This window comes from Pithys albifrons, chromosome 1 (genome assembly GCF_047495875.1).
Source record: "Pithys albifrons albifrons isolate INPA30051 chromosome 1, PitAlb_v1, whole genome shotgun sequence".
NCBI classification, from domain to species: domain Eukaryota; kingdom Metazoa; phylum Chordata; class Aves; order Passeriformes; family Thamnophilidae; genus Pithys; species Pithys albifrons.
The window spans coordinates 84943630-84965580 of NC_092458.1; the positions used below are offsets into that span (position 1 = coordinate 84943630).

Genomic DNA, 21951 nt, shown 5'->3' on the forward strand with positions numbered 1-21951 from the left:
TCTTCCACTGTCCAGGATCCAGAGCAAAACAAGATCTTCCAGTGGTTGGAGGTAGCATCTAATCATGGAATTGTCCAGCTCTCCTTTCCACTAAACCCAGAGCCTATTCTGGGGTCCTACGACATCACTGTGGAGACAAAGTCAGGAGAAAAAAAGTACCACTCCTTCAGAGTGGAGGAATATGGTAGGTAAAGGCTTACAAACTACCCTGTGCTGGCAATGAGACTGACTCTGCCTAAGTCAGATAGGAACTGCTAGTGCAGAGTTTAAATCCTTTGAACTCTCCACTTCATGGCTGGAAAAGAAAGACATGGAGGGAGCAGGGTGGACACAGTGAAGGCAGAAGGGCATTTTATTTTCAAAAGAAATTTGAGAAAGGCAGTATGTCTCAGTGATTAAATTAGAAGTCTAATTCTTTTCTGGGCTTGGCACACAGTCACTGTGTGACTCTGGGGTACACATCCTATCACTCAGGCCTTACACTCTCCATCTGTTCTGAGGCAAAGTGAATGTCAGGCCTGTCCTCTTTTGTGGAGGCCATCACTACATAAAGAGCACTATGCAAGAAAACTCTGAAGATGTCTATAAAATAGTTTATGGGACAGATACCAGAATGTTACTGAGGGAGGCTGGACAGCCAGTGAAAGTGCAAGATAGAAACAAGTGGGGAGTGGGGGTGCCAATGCCCTCGTGGAAATCTGCGTACTCCCTGGAATAGACAAAATCAGGGAGTTCCTAAATTCATTTTGACCTTACAAGTTTTCTCATCTTACAGTGGTAGATTTTCTTAGCAGTTCACAGAGAAAGCTTGAACAACTCCCAGTTGCGTGGGGCTTTTTGTAAGGGCAGTAAAGCACCTTTCCTGCTTACCCTCCAGAGCGCTTTCACACCTTCCAGTCTCCTGTGTACAGATGTTCAAGAAAAAGACCTTTTCCAGATAGGTTGTCAGTATTGCTGGTGACTTAGGATAAAAGATAAGCTGAAGAGAGACAGTGTCAGTGACGTGTTTGATTTTACTATTTCACTTAATCACTTGCCTTTCTCCTGCTCTGGGGCTGGATTGCATAATAACTTTTGTTCTCCAGGTCTTAGTGAGTTTGAGGCATCAGCGTTACTCCCATCTTTTTCTTTAAGAAAAGAGATTAAAGGCATTTATCACAGTTCTTACTGTGTCATAATTATCAGTATGAATATTGTTTAATTTTAAACAAGTTACTCATCTTACCACTGAAGCTTATTCTTTCTGTTATATTTTCTAATGTAATATCCTGCAGTTCCTAGTTAGAACCATCTCCTCTCCCTAGTGGATGAAAATGTCTTTGCGAACTTTGTTTTTTACTGTCTTACACATACACCTGCCTATGGCATGCAATTGCTGATCAGTCATATTCACATTGCATTCTCAGTGCTGCCAAAATTTGAAGTGACAACCACTGGGCCAAAGAGGATTTCTTTCTTTGATGAAGAAGTCAGTGTGAAGGTTTGTGCTTCGTAAGTATCAGAGCTCAAGGCAACACATTTCTACACAACAAACTCTCAATAGAGGATAGTGTGCTGTGCTGGAAAACAGAGATCCTGCTGCTGATTCAGAGTATGGGTTAGAGCAATTTCTTTAGCTGTGGCTTCCATTAAAGCTGAAAGAGTTTGTGTGTATCCCAAGCAAGCATTACATATTTTCTATCTGTTGTTTTTTATTATTACAGTAAAAAAGAGAGTCAACCATTAAAATTGCTGGCTGTGACACTGCCAAAGTACAGAGTGCTATGAGCTAAAAGGAGTCTTTCTGCAATACATCCTACTTTGTGTAAGGCATTAACAAGAAACAGCAAGCAGGAGGGAATGATATACCAACCCTGAGTCCAGCACCACTTTATAGCTTCAGATCTTGAAGAATGACTACATGAAGACAACACCAAAGCAGGCTTTTTTTTATAACAAGATGATGGCAGAAACAGTCTGAAAATAGTAGAAGGGAATTCTGCTAGAGCTGACATCATTCCCTCCTGCTCTTCTGTCTGTGGGCACTCCTGAGGGTTTTAGAATCTGCATTGGTGTGCAATTTTTGCAGGTTTCATGCTAAATCCACAATTGGATTCTTGTGTCTCTCCTCTCCTAGGTATAGTTACGGTCAACCAGTGCAAGGGAATGCCCAAATCAATGTATGTCAGTGGCGCTTTTACAGTCCACAGTGTGAGCAAAACCGGAAAAAAGCCTGTGAAGCTGTCACTGGCCAGGTATGATATATGACAAGTTTATTCTTCCCAGGCAGCTTTCCTACTTAACATGTAGCACAGTATTTGGTGGCCTCATTCATTTCCAAGGAAAAATGAGAGAGACAATCTTAGAGGTGTGTTTTTTCTCACTGTCTCACAGGCAATGCCGAAAGACTGTGAATGTATCTTTTACCAATGACTTCATCAGAAGACTTTGATTTTTCCTTCAGAAAGAGTCAGTAAAAAGGAGGGAAACATGAAACTGTAAATTTATGATCACTCCTAAAACACTGGAGCTGTGTTCTTGCCAAATGAGGAAACTTCTGCTGGGAGTCTTTGAGGACACTAGATGTTAAATGAATTATGAATTTCTCAAGAAGCTCAGACTCAAAGGGCTGTGGTCATAGAATGCAGGCATCATGCAAGAGGGGTTTAAGAAGGAGCATGAGCATAGAGAAGACTAGGGAGGATAAGGAGAGAAGTTTCCAGGTGAAGAATAAATTGTATTGAAACAGTGAACTGGGAAGGAAACTGGGGAGTGAAAAATGTAAGGTAGGAGGGGAGTTCCTCAGAATCCCAGTAACACAGATTTAAGAGCAATTTTCCAAACCTTGAAAAAATGGTCTTTCCCATTTCTGCTGCTTTTTCAGCTGGGGAAGGATGGCTGCCTCAACACTGTCATCTCCATCAAAAAATTCCATCTTTACCGCAGCTATGCCAGGATGTATGCCAGCCTCAACATAGAAAGCATTGTCACTGAAAATGGAACAGGTAACACCAGCTGCAGATTGGCAGTAGCTGATTAAAGCTAATACATGGAAATTCCTAGGAGGAATGCCCTGGATCACAATCTGTGTGGCAAACAACCAACAATCCTGATTTTGTCCATGTAGTTCCCACTCCAGAGCATCACCATTCCGTATAGCTTATCAAAAGAAACAGCTCTCTGCCCATGTCTGCTTTCTGTTTATTCTCCTTTATCCTGGGTGTGTCTCACAGGTATCCAGATGAAGGCCTATGACTATGTTGCAGTCAACCAAGAAAAGGACGAAGTGCTATTCAAGAATATGGATCCCTATTACAAGAGGGGAATTCCTTACTGTGGTGAGGTAGGTACATGAGAGGATGCATTTGGACCAAAACTCCCTGAGGTCCAGCATGATGATCTCCATGATTCCCCATTTATGGCTTTCCCCTAACTCTATGCTGTCAGCTTCCCATGATAATGCTACTTAACATTGACTGCATAGTGCCCTTGTTAGATTAGATACTCCTAGAGAAAAAAATAAAATTGTATCATACCTGCAGTGTTAGGGTTTCTCTTCTGCCATAGTCACAGGATGCCTAAAAGGCAACTAAGTGAAAGGTTGTATGAGTAGGGAAGAGGAGTCTTCAAGAAAAGACTTAATCAACAGTTATGCCAAAACTGAAGGTAAAATTTACCCTGTGTTGCATCACACATTCCCAGGGATGTTTACTTAAATCAGTAGAGGTGTTGGAGCTCATTCAGACCTCTTGGCAACATGCATATGAAAGATAAACCCAGGCACAAAAAGGAAGATGACCTGCACAGCATCATTCTGGCCTGCAATGGAGACAGTGGGTATGCACAGATGCATGGGAGCTGAATGGAGCAACTGAGCTCCACAGGTTACCTATCGCCATCAAGTCATGTCGTTGCTTTAGGTTTGTTAATCAATATCCTCCAAAGAATATTTCTTCTCCATCTGTGACATATAGTTTGTTTTGCACTGATGGGAATTGCCTGCCTTTGCCTGTCACAGAACTACTGCTCCCTCAAAATATTGAGGAGTATTTACCACTTCAATACATTTCACTCCTGATTTCTACTCCCTGCAGTTGTCCTCAGTGCTTAAGTAAGCATCCCCTATTAAGCAGAGAATTTCTTTGTCATTGTTGTTGGGTTGGGGGTTTTTTTCTGAATCTCCTGAGTATTTCTTTTTGTTCAGATCACTGTGACAAATGTGAATGGTGAGCCTGTTGGCAACAAGACTGTCCTTCTGGAGCTCAATGAAGAATACCTGGCCAACTATACCACTAACAAAAATGGCACTGCTGCTTTTTCCATTGACACAACCAACTTCTTTGATCGCAGTTTTAAGTTGACAGTAAGTAAATGTAACGTACAGTCTAATTAATGAAAAAATACTTGGTTGGAGGGAGGGATTAGAAGCAAAGTGTGCAACCTATGTGAAAGTAGTATGAGAAAGCACCAGTGCCTGACCCTGTGATTTTGGGTTGTAGTGATCTTCAGCACCTCCTTGCTTTTCCCTCCCACTAGGAACTCTTTCTGCATTCATCTTCCTTCTCTTTATTCTGCGTGCCAGAGAACTTTCCTCACAGACTGTGCTGCCTTCCCCATCCAGCCTGGATGCACACCAGCATCTCCTCACTGCTGCTCCCTGCTTCCCTGCATTTCTGCTGTCAGAAACTCATGCCTGTTACCATCACATGGTCTTCTTGGTTGTCATGCCTTTGCTCTGGTGTGATGAGAAGAGCTGAGAAAAAGCAGATTGAGAACAATGCCATTTTAATTCACAGTAAGTCCTAGCAGTTTATCAAACTGGTCCTAAGCCTGAAAGAATTTGAAATAACCTCCCTACTGCAAACTACCATAGGCCACTCACTCTGCACTGGTGAAGCACTAATTTTTCACACCAGCTTTTGCTCTTGGCTTAAACAGTCTCACAAAATCAGCTTCCTAACAGAGTATTTTAGAGGGAAGAAGCCTTTGCCTTTAACTTGCTTTGCTTTCTTTTTTTCATTTTCCATGCTGTTTATTGCCCATGTATGATTCTTCTATTTCATAGGTCAGACAGGCACCAGATGACTGTGCAGACTTTTCCTGGGGGATTCAAAATGAGCCCCAAGCCTCATTCTTTGTCCGGCGTTTCTACTCACGAACCAACAGCTTTTTGAAAATTGAGCGAGTGCCAGAGAAGCTCAGCTGTGGCCAGCAGCGAAAAATCAATGTTCACTATGTCCTGAACAGAGAGGGCTACAGCAATGCCACACACACAACCTTCTATTATGTAGTAAGTGCTAATGTGACTCCCCAAACCTTTCTTCTCTTTCACCTTCCCTTGAACACCCTATAAGGCAGAAATCTCCCAACCAGATAATGGTTACAGATCATGGCTCAACCTGATCACCTTTGAGGCTTCTCAGAACACTACTCAAAATCAGTGATTTCATGGTGAAAGCGAGAAGACTATTTTGATCCAGTCTCACGAGATTTTTCTATGCCCAGGTGATGACAAAAGGAAAAATTACTTTCAGTGGCCAGAAGCAAGTCAGCATTTCTGGTGGTAAGTTCTAGACCATGTTACTACTCATACTTCAGAGCGCTGTTTTGAGCACTAGAGCATAATAAGTTTTGTAAGAAGTGATGACAGCAGAGAACTGTAGTTAAATCAGGTATTATTTCCTAAATCCCATGATCTATTATGACTCACAATATCATTTGCTTTTGCTACAGCATCTATGCAATCTCCCGTATCATAACCAAATTTGTCTTATTAATTGAAAGATGAAAATTTTGTTGTGATGAAATGCATGGAATGTAACCTTCATGTGTTGAAGTTCTTGCCAAAGAGTATTTATGGTTTCACAGTTATTCAGTGACATCCTAGTCTTCACCAATTAGAATAATAAAATCTTTTATCATTTGAAATAATAGACATCCCATTTGACAGGGTTATTTAGCAGTTAACTCCTGAAATTCACTGCACTTTCAGAAGTCTCCAAATACACACAAATAACAGTGATCCTTACCTTCATTCTTTCATTGTTAAAAATACCTTTTCTTACAGAACCTAGTGTCTTTCCAGTCTTCAGGAGGTGGCTTAAGGATGCCTCATTCCACATGTAGAACTTGTTTCATATTTACTATCTTTGGTCTTAAGTCTTATGTTTAATTTTCTGTCCATGCACTAGCAGTTTTCATCCATGTATATATTAACTTCATATTTCTTAGTGTTAAGAGAACTCTTCTTTAGCTCAAGAGATTTATCTGGTTTCCCTAGGGTAGAAGGTTGTAGGTTTGAGACTGCTCTTCTCATAACAATCAGGGCCAGATTTCCATGTTCAGCTTCTCAGTTTAGACCCCTCCCTCCCTGCAAACACCCTGGTTTCAAAATCCCCTGTATCTGTTGTCTTGCTGATGGGAGTGCTTCCTCAGCTACTGAGAGATGAGTCTTCCAATATCTAGTTTCCCTGGGTTTTAAAGAAGCTAGTAGGTAATGAATAAATATGTGATCTTTCCACTAAATCTGATGTTTGCAAAATCTCTTTTGCTGGCTTGTCTTCCTCTGGCCCATGTTCCTCCTTTCCCAGTTTCCAGAGGTACATTCTCCATCACACTGACTGTCACTGAGAAGCTTGCCCCCAGTGCCAGATTGCTGCTCTATACAGTGCATCCTCATGGAGAGATAGTAGCTGACAGCTCTTGGATACACAGTGATGTATGCTTCAAAAACAAGGTGAAAACCTTTGCTTTCTTATTAAGGGGTATATAAGCTGCCTTTGACTGAGAGAACAGTTAGGAAATTACTTCATCAAGGGCACTGCACTAGGGATGGCCTTCAGAAATGGAAATGGTGCAGATGTGGGTGGGATCATGAGAAGCTGTCCCCAGAACTGACACATATGATCAGATTCAGACAAAGTTCTCAATAGAGTGGGGAGAGAGAGGTGGCTAGGGTTTTATAGAGGATGTGAATTTTTAGAAACAGGATTTCAGAAGGGCCATCTAGTGGTAGGAGCTTTGTCTATCAGGGAATAAAGTGAGTGCTGGTGAAAGGTTAGATTTAGATCTATGTGCCAGATTTAGATCTATTGTCCTGATTTCCATGTGGTTTTCTTGGATTTATTAATTTCCAGGTCCAGGTCAAGTTCTCTGAGAAGCAGGGTCTCCCAGGCTCTAAAGTTGGACTCCACCTTGAAGCTGCTGCCAACTCCTACTGTGCCCTGCGAGCAATTCAGAGTGTCCTTCATCAGTCTGGGCAAGAGTTATCTGCTGAGAGTGTAAGCACATCCACAGCCCTGTGCTCTTTCAAGCTAGGAATACCCAGAATAATGTCCAGAGTTCCTAGCTGTGATCTCTCTACTGCTATTTTTATTTTTCCTTTGGAAACAGAACATCTGTGGTTAAAAAAGGTCTAAGACAGTTGTACACTTCAAAGACAGAACATTACTTTTGGAAAGCATAGCAGTGTAACACATATCCCAAGAATATGTCTAATGTAAATCCTTGACAACATGTTTCCTTACTGGGGAACGATCATGTCAAAATTGCATTTTTATGGCTCAGATGGGCCTTGGGCCCAGAACAAAAGCTGTAGATATCAGTTAGTATCTTGTAAAACTCTAGTCTCCTCTTGGCTTAACTTAGGTGTATATATCCATGCTTTTTACTCAAGTTCACTCCACAAAGCCGCTGCAACTTAGAAGGGGAGGGTACAGTCCAGTCCTTCATATGCGTCACCAGCCAAACTGATTATTCCTCTCTTAGTAAGCATCAGTAGGCAAACCCACTGAAGTCAACAGGATTGCTCAGGCACCACCAGAAGCTTTGAATATATGTGATTTTGCATCTGCCTGACATCTTCCTTGTGTTTACACTAGTCATTCTCACCTCCCAGGTGTACTACCAACTTGGTGTGAGGGATTTGTATGGTTATTACTACAATGGGCTCAACCTGGAAGATGGCAAGCCAGAGGGGTGTACCCCAACAAAAACCATCTTTTTTGATGGCTTGTACTTTGAACCTGTGAATGTCAGTCGTGATGGCGATGTCTACAGGATTTTCAAGGTATGTGATCTGTGTGGCTTTTTAAGTGGGAGGTGTTCCAGAAGTATTCATGCACATTAGCATTCAACCTTTTCAGGCGGTGGTTCTTAACAGTTAAGAAAAGGCACCTGATACCTGAAATTGCCTAAAGTCTCCAGTCACCCAATTTCTGCCGCCTTAGCCTCATCACTTACTCAGGAGGACTGAAAATCACTACTAGATACATCCACTGGGATCTTGCCTATGTTTAGTGGACATTTCCTAAGCAAGTCCATAGCATTGGCTCATAACTTCAGGCATTCCTTGTAAAGACCTGTATCTGTGATGCAGGCCACTTGCTTCCTGATACGCTTGATTCCACTGCCCACAGGCCCCATAGCCTAAGACATAAGACTAACATCAAACCCATCATTACTGCTCTTTACAGAACAAAAGCTGTCACTGCTCCATAAAAAAGTACATAGAAGTTCGAGAGGTAGAGTTATGAAAGGATGAAAGGATGGGATGGAATGGGATGGGATGAGGGAGGAAAGAGATGATGTATGATAACCCATGACATGCACTGGTAGCTAATGCATGTCCTGAGTGACTTGATGTATTCTTTCACATTTAGGATATGGGTCTGAAAGTCTTCACAAACTCTATGCTACGGAAGCCAGTTCTGTGCAATGAAGAAGCATCAGATGTGGAAGATTATCCTCACCTTTATGGTCCCAATGCCAATTTCGAGACATCAGGTAAAAGAAGGTTCATTCTGCATCTCCAGCCTTGGCGTACCTGGTCTTCAAAACTTGCCTGTATAAAATAACAGCCAGTGTGTTGGGGGGCTTGGGCAGGGAACAGCTCTATGTGTCCTGGTTTGTGTCTAGTAATGTCTTACTGACGGGCCTTGCAGCAGAGTGAATTCTCTCTCCCTTAGGTACGTGCTGCATGTAGAAAAGACTGGGAGTGCAGGGTTACTGCTTCTTTCATAAACTGATATTATTTTTCCAGAGTTTTTCAGGTCAGAATCTTTCATTAAACCATAATTCAATTATGTATTTAAAATAAAATGTCAACTTAGAAACACAATGGAAATTCCCAATGTCAAGACTTCACATAGCACTAAGCACACTTAGCACATGGTCTCCAATATCTTTCTTTAAGTCATGTTGCTCAGCAAAAGAGCAAAAGTAGCAAAATAGATTGTCACAAAGGCAAGTGTTAGTCAACACTAGAAAAATGGTCTTCCTCATAAGAGTTGTGGTACACTAGAAGGGTTTCTCCAGGAGGTTTTGGAATTTCCATCACTGCTGGTTTTCAAAACTGAGCTGGACAAGGCCCTTAAGTAACCTGATCTGACTTTGAAATTAGTCTTACTTCAAGAAGACTGGACTAGAGAGCTACAGGGGTTGCTCTCAACTTAGATTTTTTTTCAATGATTCTGTGACTCTAAGATTCTAAGTCAAGCAAAATAAGAAAGTATTGTTCCTTCCATGATACAGCTATGAAATCTGAGGTACCTCCAGACTAAATGAGTTGTCTGACAACACAAGTGAGTCCATGAAAAACTGAAAGGGGATGTCTGTTCTTAAAATTAGACCTGTAGTAGGTTTATAAGAACAAAAGCAGTTTTTTAATTGACTGCATATTCAGCTTCAGTTTATACTACCAAACAGGGTAAAAAATATTAAGTTCTCAGGAAAGCTTGTAAAGCATTATAAGCTCTGGTGATAATACTGGCTACCGTTGCCCACTTGCAAATCAAAGAGCTTTGATAGAGGATAGGGAACATGCCTTTCGAACTGGATGATGACACCTTTCAGTATGAAATGAAGTGAAATGTCTTGTGAAATAGCTAATTTTTCTACTATTTTCCCATAAGAAAAGAGAATATATAGGAGCTGTTTCTTACCATACCATATATCTATTACAATTTTCCTTCCTTTATGGAAAAAAAGAATTGAAAAATGGAAAAATGTTCAAACAGAATATTTAGTGTTCATTTATGGTTTCAAGCAAGTCTGACCAAAGTTCAGATTCTTCTGTACAGACCTCTCTAATATTACACCTTAACCATAGACCGACTTTTAATGGAGTCAAGGCTTGTTGGTGGGAGTGGTGTTAGCACTGTTCGGAAATTCTTCCCTGAGACCTGGATTTGGGATCTGGTTCACACTGAGTAAGTATGTTTATCTTTATTGCTTTACTCCTGTGTGGATTTTTCAGTTGATTCATGTAGCTAAAATGGATTCTGGGAAGAAACCATGGAATGCATGTTTGCTTTGTAGACTTGGGTCTACTTTTCCCATCTTGATCAGTGACCATTGCACTCCTGACTTTGTACACAGTCTCAAACCTACTTGAATTGTGAAGAACAAATGTTCTGTGTTCTGTCCCCCATGTTTCTGATGGAGAGAAATAAAGAGCTAAGAGTAAAATAAAAGTGTTTGTTAAGGAGAGAGAAAAAGCAAAACTTGTTATTTTTCATCCAATTTTTAATTCAGCAGCAGAAAACTCAGGATATTTTGTTTTTCTTTCAGGCTATCACAGTATCTGCATTGAGAATATCTCCATCTTAACTATGCTTGCAGGTGCTGTTCTAGAACATTAATCTAAATTTATTGGTTCTAATCTGTGTGTTTAGGCATTCTGGTTTTTCAGAAAACAGTATTTCTAAATTTAAAAAGCTGAGTATTTGAGTGCTTTTAAACATGTAGTTCACCAGCACCTTCATCTTTACTTCAAGAATTATGATTTTCTTCTTTTTTTTAAATATGGAGAGATATCTTGCAGAAAGAGAGATGAAAACAGAAGTACTAACTCCAACAGAAAGCCTATTCTATAATTTGTCTTGAAAAATTCCAAAGATCATTTCCCATTCTGTTCTTATTATCTTCAGTTCCAGAGGAGAAGTCGATGTCATTTACACCATTCCTGACACCATCACAGAATGGAAGGCCAGTGCTTTCTGTGTGCAGGATGATGCTGGATTTGGCATCACCTTACCTGTTTCACTGACAGCATTCCAACCATTCTTTGTGGATCTCACCTTGCCATACTCTGTCATTCGAGGGGAGAAATTTAATTTAATAGCCAATGTCTTCAACTACCTCAACAAGTGTGTCCAGGTATATCAAGTTCCCTTTAACTTCCTATATTGTTTGCCTGTTCCCCAGAGATCTCAGCATTCTCCTGCACAATGCACTAGACATGCAGAAATAAGTCTCTAAATTTCACTTTAGCCTGTCCCTGGTCTGTTACTTGCGTGGCTAGTCCATGGGTGACAAGAACTTGCTCTTTATCCCTACATAATTTAGTTCTTCTTTTTGCACTTGAAGGAGGAACTTGAGCAGAGGGTATGGGCATGTGCTTGCAAAACACAATAAATACTGAGTTATGCAGCAATAACTCAATAAGAAGACTAATGGGCAGAGACACCTTATTGTACTTCTGTCAAAGCCAGACACTGATGGAAAAGAGATGGGTTTGCCACTTACTCAGAGAAATGTCCCATCCCTCTGTTCTGGAACAATCACACAGATGCAGATGACTAATATCTTATTCAGCAAGTCTCCTTTGCTCTGCAGCCTAACTTTAAAGTCTATTTTATTTGTAATCTTGCTCCTTCTTTCTTTGTCTCAGATCAGTGCCCTACTGGCAAAGTCAAGTGACTACAAGGCAGAAGTCCTTTCACCGGAGAGTAACACAGCAAGGGTGTGTGCCAATGAAAGGAAAACCTATATTTGGGCTGTTAGCCCCCACAAACTTGGTAAGTTTGTCTTTTCATCACCTTGACATATCCCTATTTGATATTTCTACTTCTACCCTTTAATGAAGCATCACTAATCCACAAGCAGGCTTTTCTGGACAACTCCATTAGTTCCTCCACAATTTACTACTGGACTTCTGCTGAAGCTCCCTTAGAGGCACTGAATGTGCAGTGAATTGCTCTGGTATTTGCTCTCTTCTGATTTTTGGTTAGTCCATTTCCTGACCATTTTAGGAAAAACTGTTGACTTACCAGATGTATGAAACACTGTCAGGTTTTTATGTGTATATATTTCAGCTGACAATTTTGTATCTAACCAAATGTATTCAGTAAGAATGAAATTTGCTAATAGTTTTGGACTGGTTTCTCAATGGGCAAAGAGCAAATTGCTCCTCCCCACTTCTACAGCTGTATTAATTCACACTGCCTTCAAGTGAACATTGCCTTTTTTTAAAAGAAGCAGTTACAATGACTTGCATGTGTAAGTGCTCCAAGAATTAAAATATAAATAAACTTTTAATTAGCAAAACTTCTTCTCAAAATGAACCACAGATGAACCTTTTCTTGAAAAGATTGTTTCTAAGATTCTGCAGTCAGTGTGACTGATTTATTTCAAACTCACTGAGAAAATTGCAAATATACAGTGAGATGAAAACCAGACATGCATAATAATACTGGAGAGATGAAAAAAAAAAGGCTGCTTTCTCACCCTGGTAACTCTGACAATAATGCATTTTGCTCCAAGTAAAAATCTTCTTTGGATTTCTAATATGCAATGGCAGCAGGGTGAAGGGAGCAACTTTTCAGCTCTGAGCAGAGCTGCTCACTTCAGGGCTGGTCCTCAGTGCTGCTGCATCACGGAGGCTGCTCCTCAGTGTTGTCTCTCAGTCAACAAATTCCATCTGAAGGAAAGCTATAACAGAGCTATAATTAAATTATTGTAACACTGTTCTAGGCCAGAGAAAGCTCAGCAAAACGTTAAGAAGAGGTGGAAACTGGTAGTGAGTACTGCTGATTTTTCGGCCAGGATCACCCCTATTTCATTCCTCATAATAGGGCTACAGGAAACCTCTTCTTGCTACTAGTGGACAGATGTGGAGCCTTCATGGAATTTGTTTCTACTGAGCTGTCTTTAGAAAAAATACATTTCTCAGCAGTTCATCAGTCTAGAAAAGGTGGTGGAAACCAGGGGTAATTGTTGGCATTGAAGATAACTTCCTTTTCTTGGGCTGGTGGATGGCTCTCCAGGTGAGGTGAAATTCGTGATTACTGCTGAGGCCAAGCTGAATACCAGAGGTACTGAAAACAGCACATCTTCAGAAGAGGAACCAATTTACAGGGACACCTTGATTCAAACTCTACTTGTTGAGGTACAGTAGGAAATCTGCACAAGCTTTCTGCCTCACGGAAACTGCAATTCCTATAGCTGTGGGTTGGGAGCAGTCAGCTAGTGTGAGGACACAAGGCAGCTGATGCAGATGGCACTGTGTATGGTAGGCTTCTCTATTTGAAAATGAGTGAAAATCACAATGACTAGTAGCATCCACTGTCCTTCTTCCACTGTCTCCTTCCTGGGACTGTGAGCACACGAGCCCTGACAACCCATGGATGTTAGTAGAGATGGTACCAGAAGGGAGGAGATTCCATACCTTACTTTTTTAAATGCTTTCGGCCTGTGACTTGCAAACTAGGCGGGGGTGGGGGGGGTAGAGAAGATGTAAAAGGAAAACTATTTGTCTTGAGCATCATAAAGCAACAGCTACATTGGTTGGACAGAGGCTGGAAATGTCTATTTTACAACTGCTCTTGAAGAAGGAAGGTGCTTTGGACAGGATGTTGGATAAGAGAGAGAACCAGGGACCAAGAGGTATTGTAGTGGAGACAGGGTAGGACTGGGTACAATGGGTGCACTGTGCCACATTCACATACTGATTCACACTGTTAAATTATCATGGGTTTATGGTGATGTTCTCCATTTTCCTTCCTCTTCCTGATCACTCCCCTGCAATCAAACAGCCTGAAGGTATTAAAAAGGAGTTGACTCAGAGCTCCCTTGTCTGTGCAAAAGGTAAGGCAAGTTCATTCATTCATTAGTTCATTAATTCCAGAGAGTCAGTGGAACTGCTTCACTGTCTAGTAGATCTCGTCTTACAAAGCCAGAGACCCTTCCAGGAGAGGAAAGAGGTTCTCAGTGTCACAGTGCTTGGTTAAAATTTAGGATTTTCAGAGATAACTTTGACTCATTGGGCAAGTCTCTGTGGCATTTTCTTTATCCAGACTGCAGATTCTAACAGTCACTGTAGCTGTGCTTATAAAGTGAAGACTTCTGGAAAAAAACATGGTTTTAACAATACTTTTTGTTACCTTTTGTCATCAGGCATAAAGATTTCTGAACCAGTGTCTCTCAGCTTGCCAGGAAACGTAGTGCAGGGCTCAGCAAGAGCTTATTTTTCTGTCATTGGTAAGTTTAGTACTTAGAATAAATCCAAAAATAAATAGCATTCCTCTTCTGCTGCACCAAGTGCTAACATGTATACACAGGCAAACTTAATGTGAATTTGAGGAAGTAATTAATCTTGATTCAAGAGGATAATTTTTCTACTTTGCAAAATGGCAGTGAAAGGCAAAAGTTGCTCAAAATTATCTCATACGAAGGGAAGACAAAATAGTCAAATTATTTCAGCTTGCATAGCATTTCAGATTATACTGCCTTAGCATATCCTGTTCTGTACAGTAAAACAGCTAATTCAGCTGAAAAATAACATAAGACAGACTTCTTTGAAAAAAATTATCTTGTTTTCTTGGAAAGAAAACTTCAGAACTTTGCTGACTGCATAATTTCAACTTTATCATTTTGCATAATCAAAAACATTTGTAAGTCAGGAAGTTTCCATAAAATAAAAGTTTCAGGTCCTGATGAACTCTACTAATCTGAAAGTCATTATTAAGACTTGAGAGTTCTCTTCAGTGAAATTTTTCTGGCATTCTGAACTCAGATTGTTTTTTAAACACAGTTGTTTTGCATGCCCGTGTCTGTGTGAGATGTGCTGGTACTGTGCAATACAGCCTCTGTAGCCCACCAGCATCATACCCACACAGCATTCTCATACGTACATTCAAAACCAGGAAGCAGGTTGTAAAGGACAGGGAAATCTCACCCTTCCGAGAATGCGTTGCTGTTTCTCAGAAACCATACCAGCCGGTATTTGTGCTCATTATTTTTTTATTCAAATTCTCAGATTCTCCCAGGTGTCCAGCATTCAGATAAGAAATAAAAAATGGGGCATTTCAATGCTTTTCCTCTATGCTATGTCTTTGGTTACTGTAATTATTCTGTATTGTTCCTTGCTCTTGTATTCATAATAAGATAATGTAAAGCAATGTATAATGATATATAATAAAACGTATTTGAACTGAGCTGACTTCTTACATCTTTCTTTCTTCAGGAGACATTTTGGGTACAGCCCTGAGGAACTTAGATAACCTCCTCCATATGCCTTATGGCTGTGGAGAACAGAACATGGCCTTATTTACACCCAACATCTATGCCTTGGATTATCTGAATAAGACTGGACAACTGACTGAAGAAATTAGAGTCAGGGGTACTGGATATTTATCCACCGGTGAGAAGTTCTCAAATTCTTCCACCTTCTTCCCCAGGGAAGTGGTCACAGCACCAAGCCTGACAGAGTTCAAGAAGCATTTGGACGATGCTCTCAGGCACATGGGGTGACTTTTGGAGAAATTCTGGGCAGGGCTAAGAGTTGGACCTTGTGATCCTTGTGAGTCCCTTCCAGCTCAGAATATTTTGTGATTCTATGATCTAATATTGTGATTGTGTGGAGTAAGTTCTTAAGTTCTACGTGGTGAGCACTGATGTCTGAGTTCTAGCACCACATTTATTGCACAGGAGCAGGCAATGAGAGCACCCTAAAGCAACATGTCATTCTTCCAGGAGTAAAAGCAGCTAAAATTCATAGTGGTTGGCTATATTCACCAGACATACATTGCTTGATATTAAATCCAAAAGTCCTTCTGCCTCAGTTGAGCAAACAGCAGTTAGTCCATTTCTGTGATTAGAAAATATGTCTTCTTTATTTTGTTTTCAGGGTACCAAAAACAGCTATCATACAAACACTGGGATGGATCCTACAGCTCCTTTGGGAGACGAGATGGGGAAGGGAGTGTATGGTAAATGATGATACCTTCTATTTCCCTAACAAGGGATCTTTAGGCTTTGAAAAATGATCAAAGTGTTCAGTGATTTTTACTTTTAATAGTCTAATGGATATAGCTCAAGTAATTTGAATTTGAATCCCCTAGTAAAGAAGAGATAAACTGGACAGAGCGTACCCAAAGGATGGTATGATGACTAGGAACTATAGTGCATAATGTTCAAGGGGAAACTGAGGGATCTGAGCCTGTAGAAGAGGAATCTAATTGGAAACCTGGGTAAAGCTTTCTGCTACCAAGATGGCGACTGTGGAAAATGCAGTCAGAGTCTTGTCAGGGGTGCACAGAGTAAGGAGAAGTGTTTATCCTTACTCAAGTGACAACAGAGACAACTCCAACTGGCTAGAAGGGAAAAAAATATCTTGCCCAGGAGAAGGCTGCAGCACTGAGACAAATTACTAGAAAGGATGTGGGTATCTCTGTTCCTAGTGACTTTCACATGATTGCCAAAAGACTGAGCAGCATGACAGAACTTTGAAATTCTGACCTAGTTTGTTTCATAATTCTATTAACTAAGATTAGAAATTACTAATATCAATCATCAAGATGTGTCTATATGTAACCCCTGCTTTGAAAAATTATTTCAGCACATGTTTTTTCAGGAGAAAAATCAGGGCCATTTTTAATATCAGGAATTTATCTACGTTATTTATTTAAAACTTAGAAAATGCTTCTTTTACCTCAAACATTACAAAGTTCATTTTATGTCATTTTCTACACACATCCTATGCATTGTAAGTCCTCTTGATCTTGTTCACCCATACTTGCTTTCTGTTTCTGGACCATCTGCAGGCTCACTGCCTTTGTGTACAAGTCATTTGCACAAGCCAAACGCTACATCTACATTGATGACAATGTCCAGTCTCAAACTTTGATCTGGCTGGCAAGCAAGCAGAAGTCAGATGGCTGCTTTGAAAATGCTGGATCACATTTCAACAATGCTTTGAAGGTAACTGAGACAAATATAGTCCCAAACTCCCAGTTCTGCTGTCAGGATTGATTTGGGTAACTCTGACAGACACAAGTTTACTACTACATCCTTACTCTTTCTACTACTGTTCTTTAATGTCTCTCCTATACAAGCAGGGCATAATTCTTACGTCTGCAACTGATAAAGGGGTTAAAAACATTTAGAACTTTCTGAGTTATAAGTCTCAGGCTTTCTTTTCCATTACTGCAGTATATGCTCAGCCACAGTTTATTGTGTACTTTATTACATATGTGTAAAAGCCAAGAAAATACATTAAATAATTTTAATTTTATCCGAAGTGAATTTGGTCTTTCTTGTTCCTGTGCACACAGGGAGACAGAAATTGATCTCAAATCTAATTGATATACAAACTATGAATTAATTAATATGTTTTTTCTTTCAGGACATTTGTACTAACCAATTCTTTGCTTATTTTTCATCAGGGTGGAGAAGAAGCTGAATATTCACTCACAGCCTACGTGGTGGCAGCATTGCTGGAGGCTGGACACTCTGCTGCTGTAGGTATTTGGTGCTCTGCTAGTCCAGCCATTTGTTAAACAGTGCACAAGTCATAGTCCTCACATCTGTGTTATTTAACAATGTGGAACTCGAATAATGACTGTAGGACAGCAGCAGATTGTAGACAGTAGTTCCCAGAACCCTGCAGTAACCATAAGAATCTGATGAGTGCTACAAATCAGGTATGTATCCAGTACCTATGAATTCATTTGAAAAACCTCTGCAGAATCCAGTTGTTTTAAGTAATGGTAGTCTAACAGGAAAAAATTAGTGCTCTGTTAGTCTAATCATGCTACGTCTAAATGAATGCAAAAAGAAGGCAGCAGGACGGAAAGCACAATTTTTTTACAGGATACACACTGTAGGCCCTTAAACATGTGTATGTCACGGATCATGTGTATTTCTAGCATGAAGGGTCAGTGATTGCAGCTTAAGGAGTGATGGAAGTATTTATAGAGAAGTAGAGACACAAATCCAAGTACCTGACGACCCTCCTGTGTTTTGCATTACTAGCATCCTGTCATTCGGAGTGGCATGAACTGTTTGGAGACCGCATTTAGCAATGGGGTCCACAACCTGTATAACCAGGCCCTCTTTGCCTATGCTTATGGCTTAGCTGGCAAAGAGAAAAGACATCAGTTCTTCCTTGAGAAGCTGGACAAGACAGCTGTCAGAGATGGTAAGTGCAGAATGGCCACGATATGGGCAATACAGCTGATGGAACGGCCTGTTGTGTGATGTAAGCTATTCTGATGCACAGTTTATCATGCATGCTGCTTCATTCCCGTTTCATACCTGCTATGCCACTGAATTTATGAGTTTTTCTGTCTGTTTTGCATTCACAAAAGATTGAGCTGTGGCCTAATTTTCCTAGAATTATGAAATCATTAAGGTGGAGAGAGAGTCCCCTGCAAGTCTCAGTCCAAAGTACTGGAAGACTGTACCTAATTTCCTGATTAGCTTTCTCTTCTACATGCTGAACAAGCTGAGTTCCCTTGACTACATTGTGCTCCTGTCTGTGTTGGCCTTAACATCCTTCTGCTGCCCTACCTTCACTTCAATCCCTCTCTCACTTATACAGCCTCCTTTTACTAATCCCCTTTACATCTCTTCCTGTTTTCTTTTCCATCCTGGAAGTAAAACTTACCCAGTTCAGGATTCCAATAGCTGAAAAAACTCCCTGAATAAAGGGAGAGAGGTAATTGTACATCTATTTCCTGCAATGAATAAACCCCACTCTTTTGTTTTCAGGTGGTTCAGTTCATTGGCAAAGAGACAATAAGCCACCAGCAGAACATTTCCCTGGTTTCTATTCTCATGCCCCTTCTGCTGAGATTGAAATGACCAGCTATGTGCTCCTGGCTTTGCTCAACAGAACCAAACTCACTCCAGAAGACTTGTCATATATTGCCCCCATTGTGTACTGGCTTATCAAACAACAGAATCCATATGGTGGTTTTTCCTCCAGCCAGGTAACAACTGGGTGTGGTTAAAAGAAAGCTTCTGGGAGCAGTCCAGTCTATAAGCTGAATCTCAGTAGTATGACAAATCTTCCTGACTGCATATTGTTTTGAATAATTCTTGATAATTGGTGCTCACATAGGGTATCTCGTCAGGACACATCATGCTCTTCATAGGCAGCTTCATAACATAATTTACTTTTAGGCAATGAGGATTTACCTGAGTTCCAAGTTAGCAGTAGACAGCAGTTACTGTTGACACAGCATTACCTCTGGTCTTCTGAGGTAATTAATATCTATTGCCCAAGATTCACAGAATGGGTCAGGTTGGAAGGGACCACAGTGGTCCAACCTCATTGTTCAAGCAGAGTTATCTTAGAGCACATTGCACAGGATTGCATCCATCTGGTTCTTGAATATCTCCAGTAAGGGAGACTTCACAACCTCTCTGAGCAGCCTGTTCCGGTGCACTGTCACCCTCACAGTAAAGAAGCTCTTCCTCATGTTCAGGTGCAACTTCCTGTGTATCAGTTTCTGTCCATTGCCTCTTGTCCTATTCCTTGGTACCACTGAGAAGAGCTGGTTCCACTTCTTGACACCCTCTCTTCAGATACTTACAGACATTGATGATGTCCCTTCTCAGACATCTCTTCAAGGATGAAAATGCCCAGGTCCCTCAGCCTTTCCTTATAAGAGATGCTTTTTTCCCTTAATAGTCTTTGTTACTCTCCTCTGGACTTGTTCCAGGAGCTCCATGTCTTTCTTTATGAAGGAGCCCAGAACTGGACACAGCAGTCCAGATGTGCCTCACTAGGGCTGCGTAGAGGGGCAGGACCAACTTCCTTGACCTGCTGGCAAAACTCTTTCTAATGTACCCCAAGTGGCCTTCTTGGTCACCAGGACACACCGCTGGCTCAGGGACAGCTTTTTGTCCACCAGCACAAGTTCTACAAGAACTTGCATCTTGTTTCCTTAGTTCTTGGCAGAGACCCTCTCCATTTATGAGTACTGACAAAGCATCAAGGAAAAAGGAGCTGTGCTAGTCTCATGTACCATCTTACACCTGAGTATCTAACTAGGAAATGTTGTTCTTTTCAGGACACTGTTGTTGCTCTCCAAGCATTAGCCCAGTATGCATACCTCACCTTCTCAAAAACAAGTCTTAACACAGTCGAAGTCCACTTCATGGAGTCCCCCAGCAAGATTTTCCAGGTGAATGACAAGAACCGCTTCTTGCTGCAGCAGGCTTCCTTACCCAAAATTCCAGGGAAATACAGTGTGGAAGTGAATGGCACTGGCTGTGTTTATCTGCAGGTAAGCAAGCTGAAAACTCAGCACCACCTCCTCTGGAATATAAGGAAGGTGTTCTCCATAATTTATTCCTCTGCGTATGTCATGCCAAAGACACAAAACCCTTTAAGGCTGTGACCATCTCACATTTTCCATCTCTTTTAGACCACGCTGAGATACAACATCCATTTGCCAAAGAAAGTTGCAGGATTTTCTCTCTCCATAAGGATGGAAAATGTATCTTGCACAAGCAACTATCCACCAAAGTTTGACCTTGTTCTCTTAGCCAGGTAACTTTCTTTCATTACCTACCCTCTTGTATTTACAGTTTTGGAAAGCATGCAAGAAAGGATTTAAATACAGGCAGTTTGCTGCTATGCAGCTGTCGGAAGAAAAACAGGATTATTGGGAGCTGAAAATGTCATTCAGTGGTCTTCTTTCCATTTGCACACCAGACTAACAAAATTTTCTCATTTTAGTTACACAGGAAAGCGTAATGTCTCCAACATGGCTATTATTGATGTGAAGATGCTCTCAGGATTTGTTCCTGTAGAATCTTCTCTGAAAAAGGTAAAAAATGGCATCAATGTAAATGATGAACCCTGAAAGCATAAGTTGATAAAAATAGTCTCTAATGAGCAAATTGGAGCCCCATGGGAATACTGCAAAGTCCCTCGACATAACCTTCTGTCACATACTCTTATATGTCAGACTTGTAGCTGTTCATCTGTCAGACACAAATCTGTTAGGAGTTGCCAAATTCAGTTTCCAAGAGAGGCGAGACTGCTGCAGCTTCATATCCCCATTCATATCCAGCAATAGTAATGTTCAGTGTGTATTCCTAAGAGGCAGACATGCACACTATACATATATATACATATATACATATAAGCATGGTGATCACACAGCTCAGTAGACAGGAAAGACAACACTTCCACAAATACAGACAACATAAATGGCTTTTTTCTGTTCCCTTTTGTGGCTGATTAGACTAAAAGCTCATTTGTAGAAAAGATAGATAAGTAAATATGTGCACATACATATACACATACAAATACAAATACACAATGTGACTCTTTCTGGTAACTGACCTAAGACACTCAGTTTGCCCAGTAGCTGCCCCTGGATCCTTGTTCTATCAGTTGCTGGCACCTGGACATATGCCTCCTCAAGATCTCAGCCCCACTTTAGTGCCTGGAGCTGAGGTCTCCATCACCACATATATTCATGGTGGGTACCTCTATAAGCAGTCTTAGACATGCAGCAGATGGGCTGGGGTTCCCTGGTCCCCTAGTGACCTCACAGAGACACATACACACAGAGACACAGGCAAATGAGTCTCCACTAGTTGATTCAGCCCAACAGGATCAACAGTCCACCAACAGGAGCCTACGGTCTCCCCAGAAATAGGTTCAGACATCCTGGTCCCTCTGGTGACTAACTCAGATCCTCTGGTGTTTTCAGTATTTGGGCTAGATTTGTGTCTGCTTCAGTTGCTTCCTGCCAAGCCCCTTAATTAGCTCACCAGCTAGTCCAGTTTGGTATTCGCTAGCTACCACACACTGACATACACACCCACACACAACAGACCTGAAGTCTGGTGTCTCTGTCACCCCAGACATGTGGTTTCTGTGATCTGTGGTCTCTTCTCTAGTGACAGGCACTCCCTACACACACATCCACAAAGAAGAGAGAGCCCTTC

At 41.0% G+C, this 21951-nt stretch overlaps 1 protein-coding gene across 1 annotated transcript in view; it reads left to right on the forward strand.

Annotated features, from left to right (window-relative positions):
- LOC139672755 (ovostatin-like) overlaps nt 1-21951 on the forward strand; it is a 33326-nt gene that overhangs the window by 5011 nt on the left and 6364 nt on the right. The window contains exons 6-32 of the mRNA XM_071557274.1: nt 16-184; nt 1407-1491; nt 2117-2234; nt 2864-2984; nt 3213-3322; nt 4184-4342; nt 5045-5269; nt 5485-5542; nt 6570-6715; nt 7116-7259; nt 7877-8047; nt 8640-8763; nt 10088-10187; nt 10908-11136; nt 11651-11777; nt 13026-13147; nt 13794-13845; nt 14155-14238; nt 15224-15400; nt 15887-15968; nt 16803-16959; nt 17424-17498; nt 18013-18178; nt 18751-18971; nt 20058-20273; nt 20415-20539; nt 20729-20819. Of these exons, the coding sequence (XP_071413375.1) occupies nt 16-184; nt 1407-1491; nt 2117-2234; nt 2864-2984; nt 3213-3322; nt 4184-4342; nt 5045-5269; nt 5485-5542; nt 6570-6715; nt 7116-7259; nt 7877-8047; nt 8640-8763; nt 10088-10187; nt 10908-11136; nt 11651-11777; nt 13026-13147; nt 13794-13845; nt 14155-14238; nt 15224-15400; nt 15887-15968; nt 16803-16959; nt 17424-17498; nt 18013-18178; nt 18751-18971; nt 20058-20273; nt 20415-20539; nt 20729-20819 (3654 nt within the window). The remainder of the gene's footprint in view (nt 1-15; nt 185-1406; nt 1492-2116; nt 2235-2863; nt 2985-3212; nt 3323-4183; nt 4343-5044; nt 5270-5484; nt 5543-6569; nt 6716-7115; nt 7260-7876; nt 8048-8639; nt 8764-10087; nt 10188-10907; nt 11137-11650; nt 11778-13025; nt 13148-13793; nt 13846-14154; nt 14239-15223; nt 15401-15886; nt 15969-16802; nt 16960-17423; nt 17499-18012; nt 18179-18750; nt 18972-20057; nt 20274-20414; nt 20540-20728; nt 20820-21951) is intronic.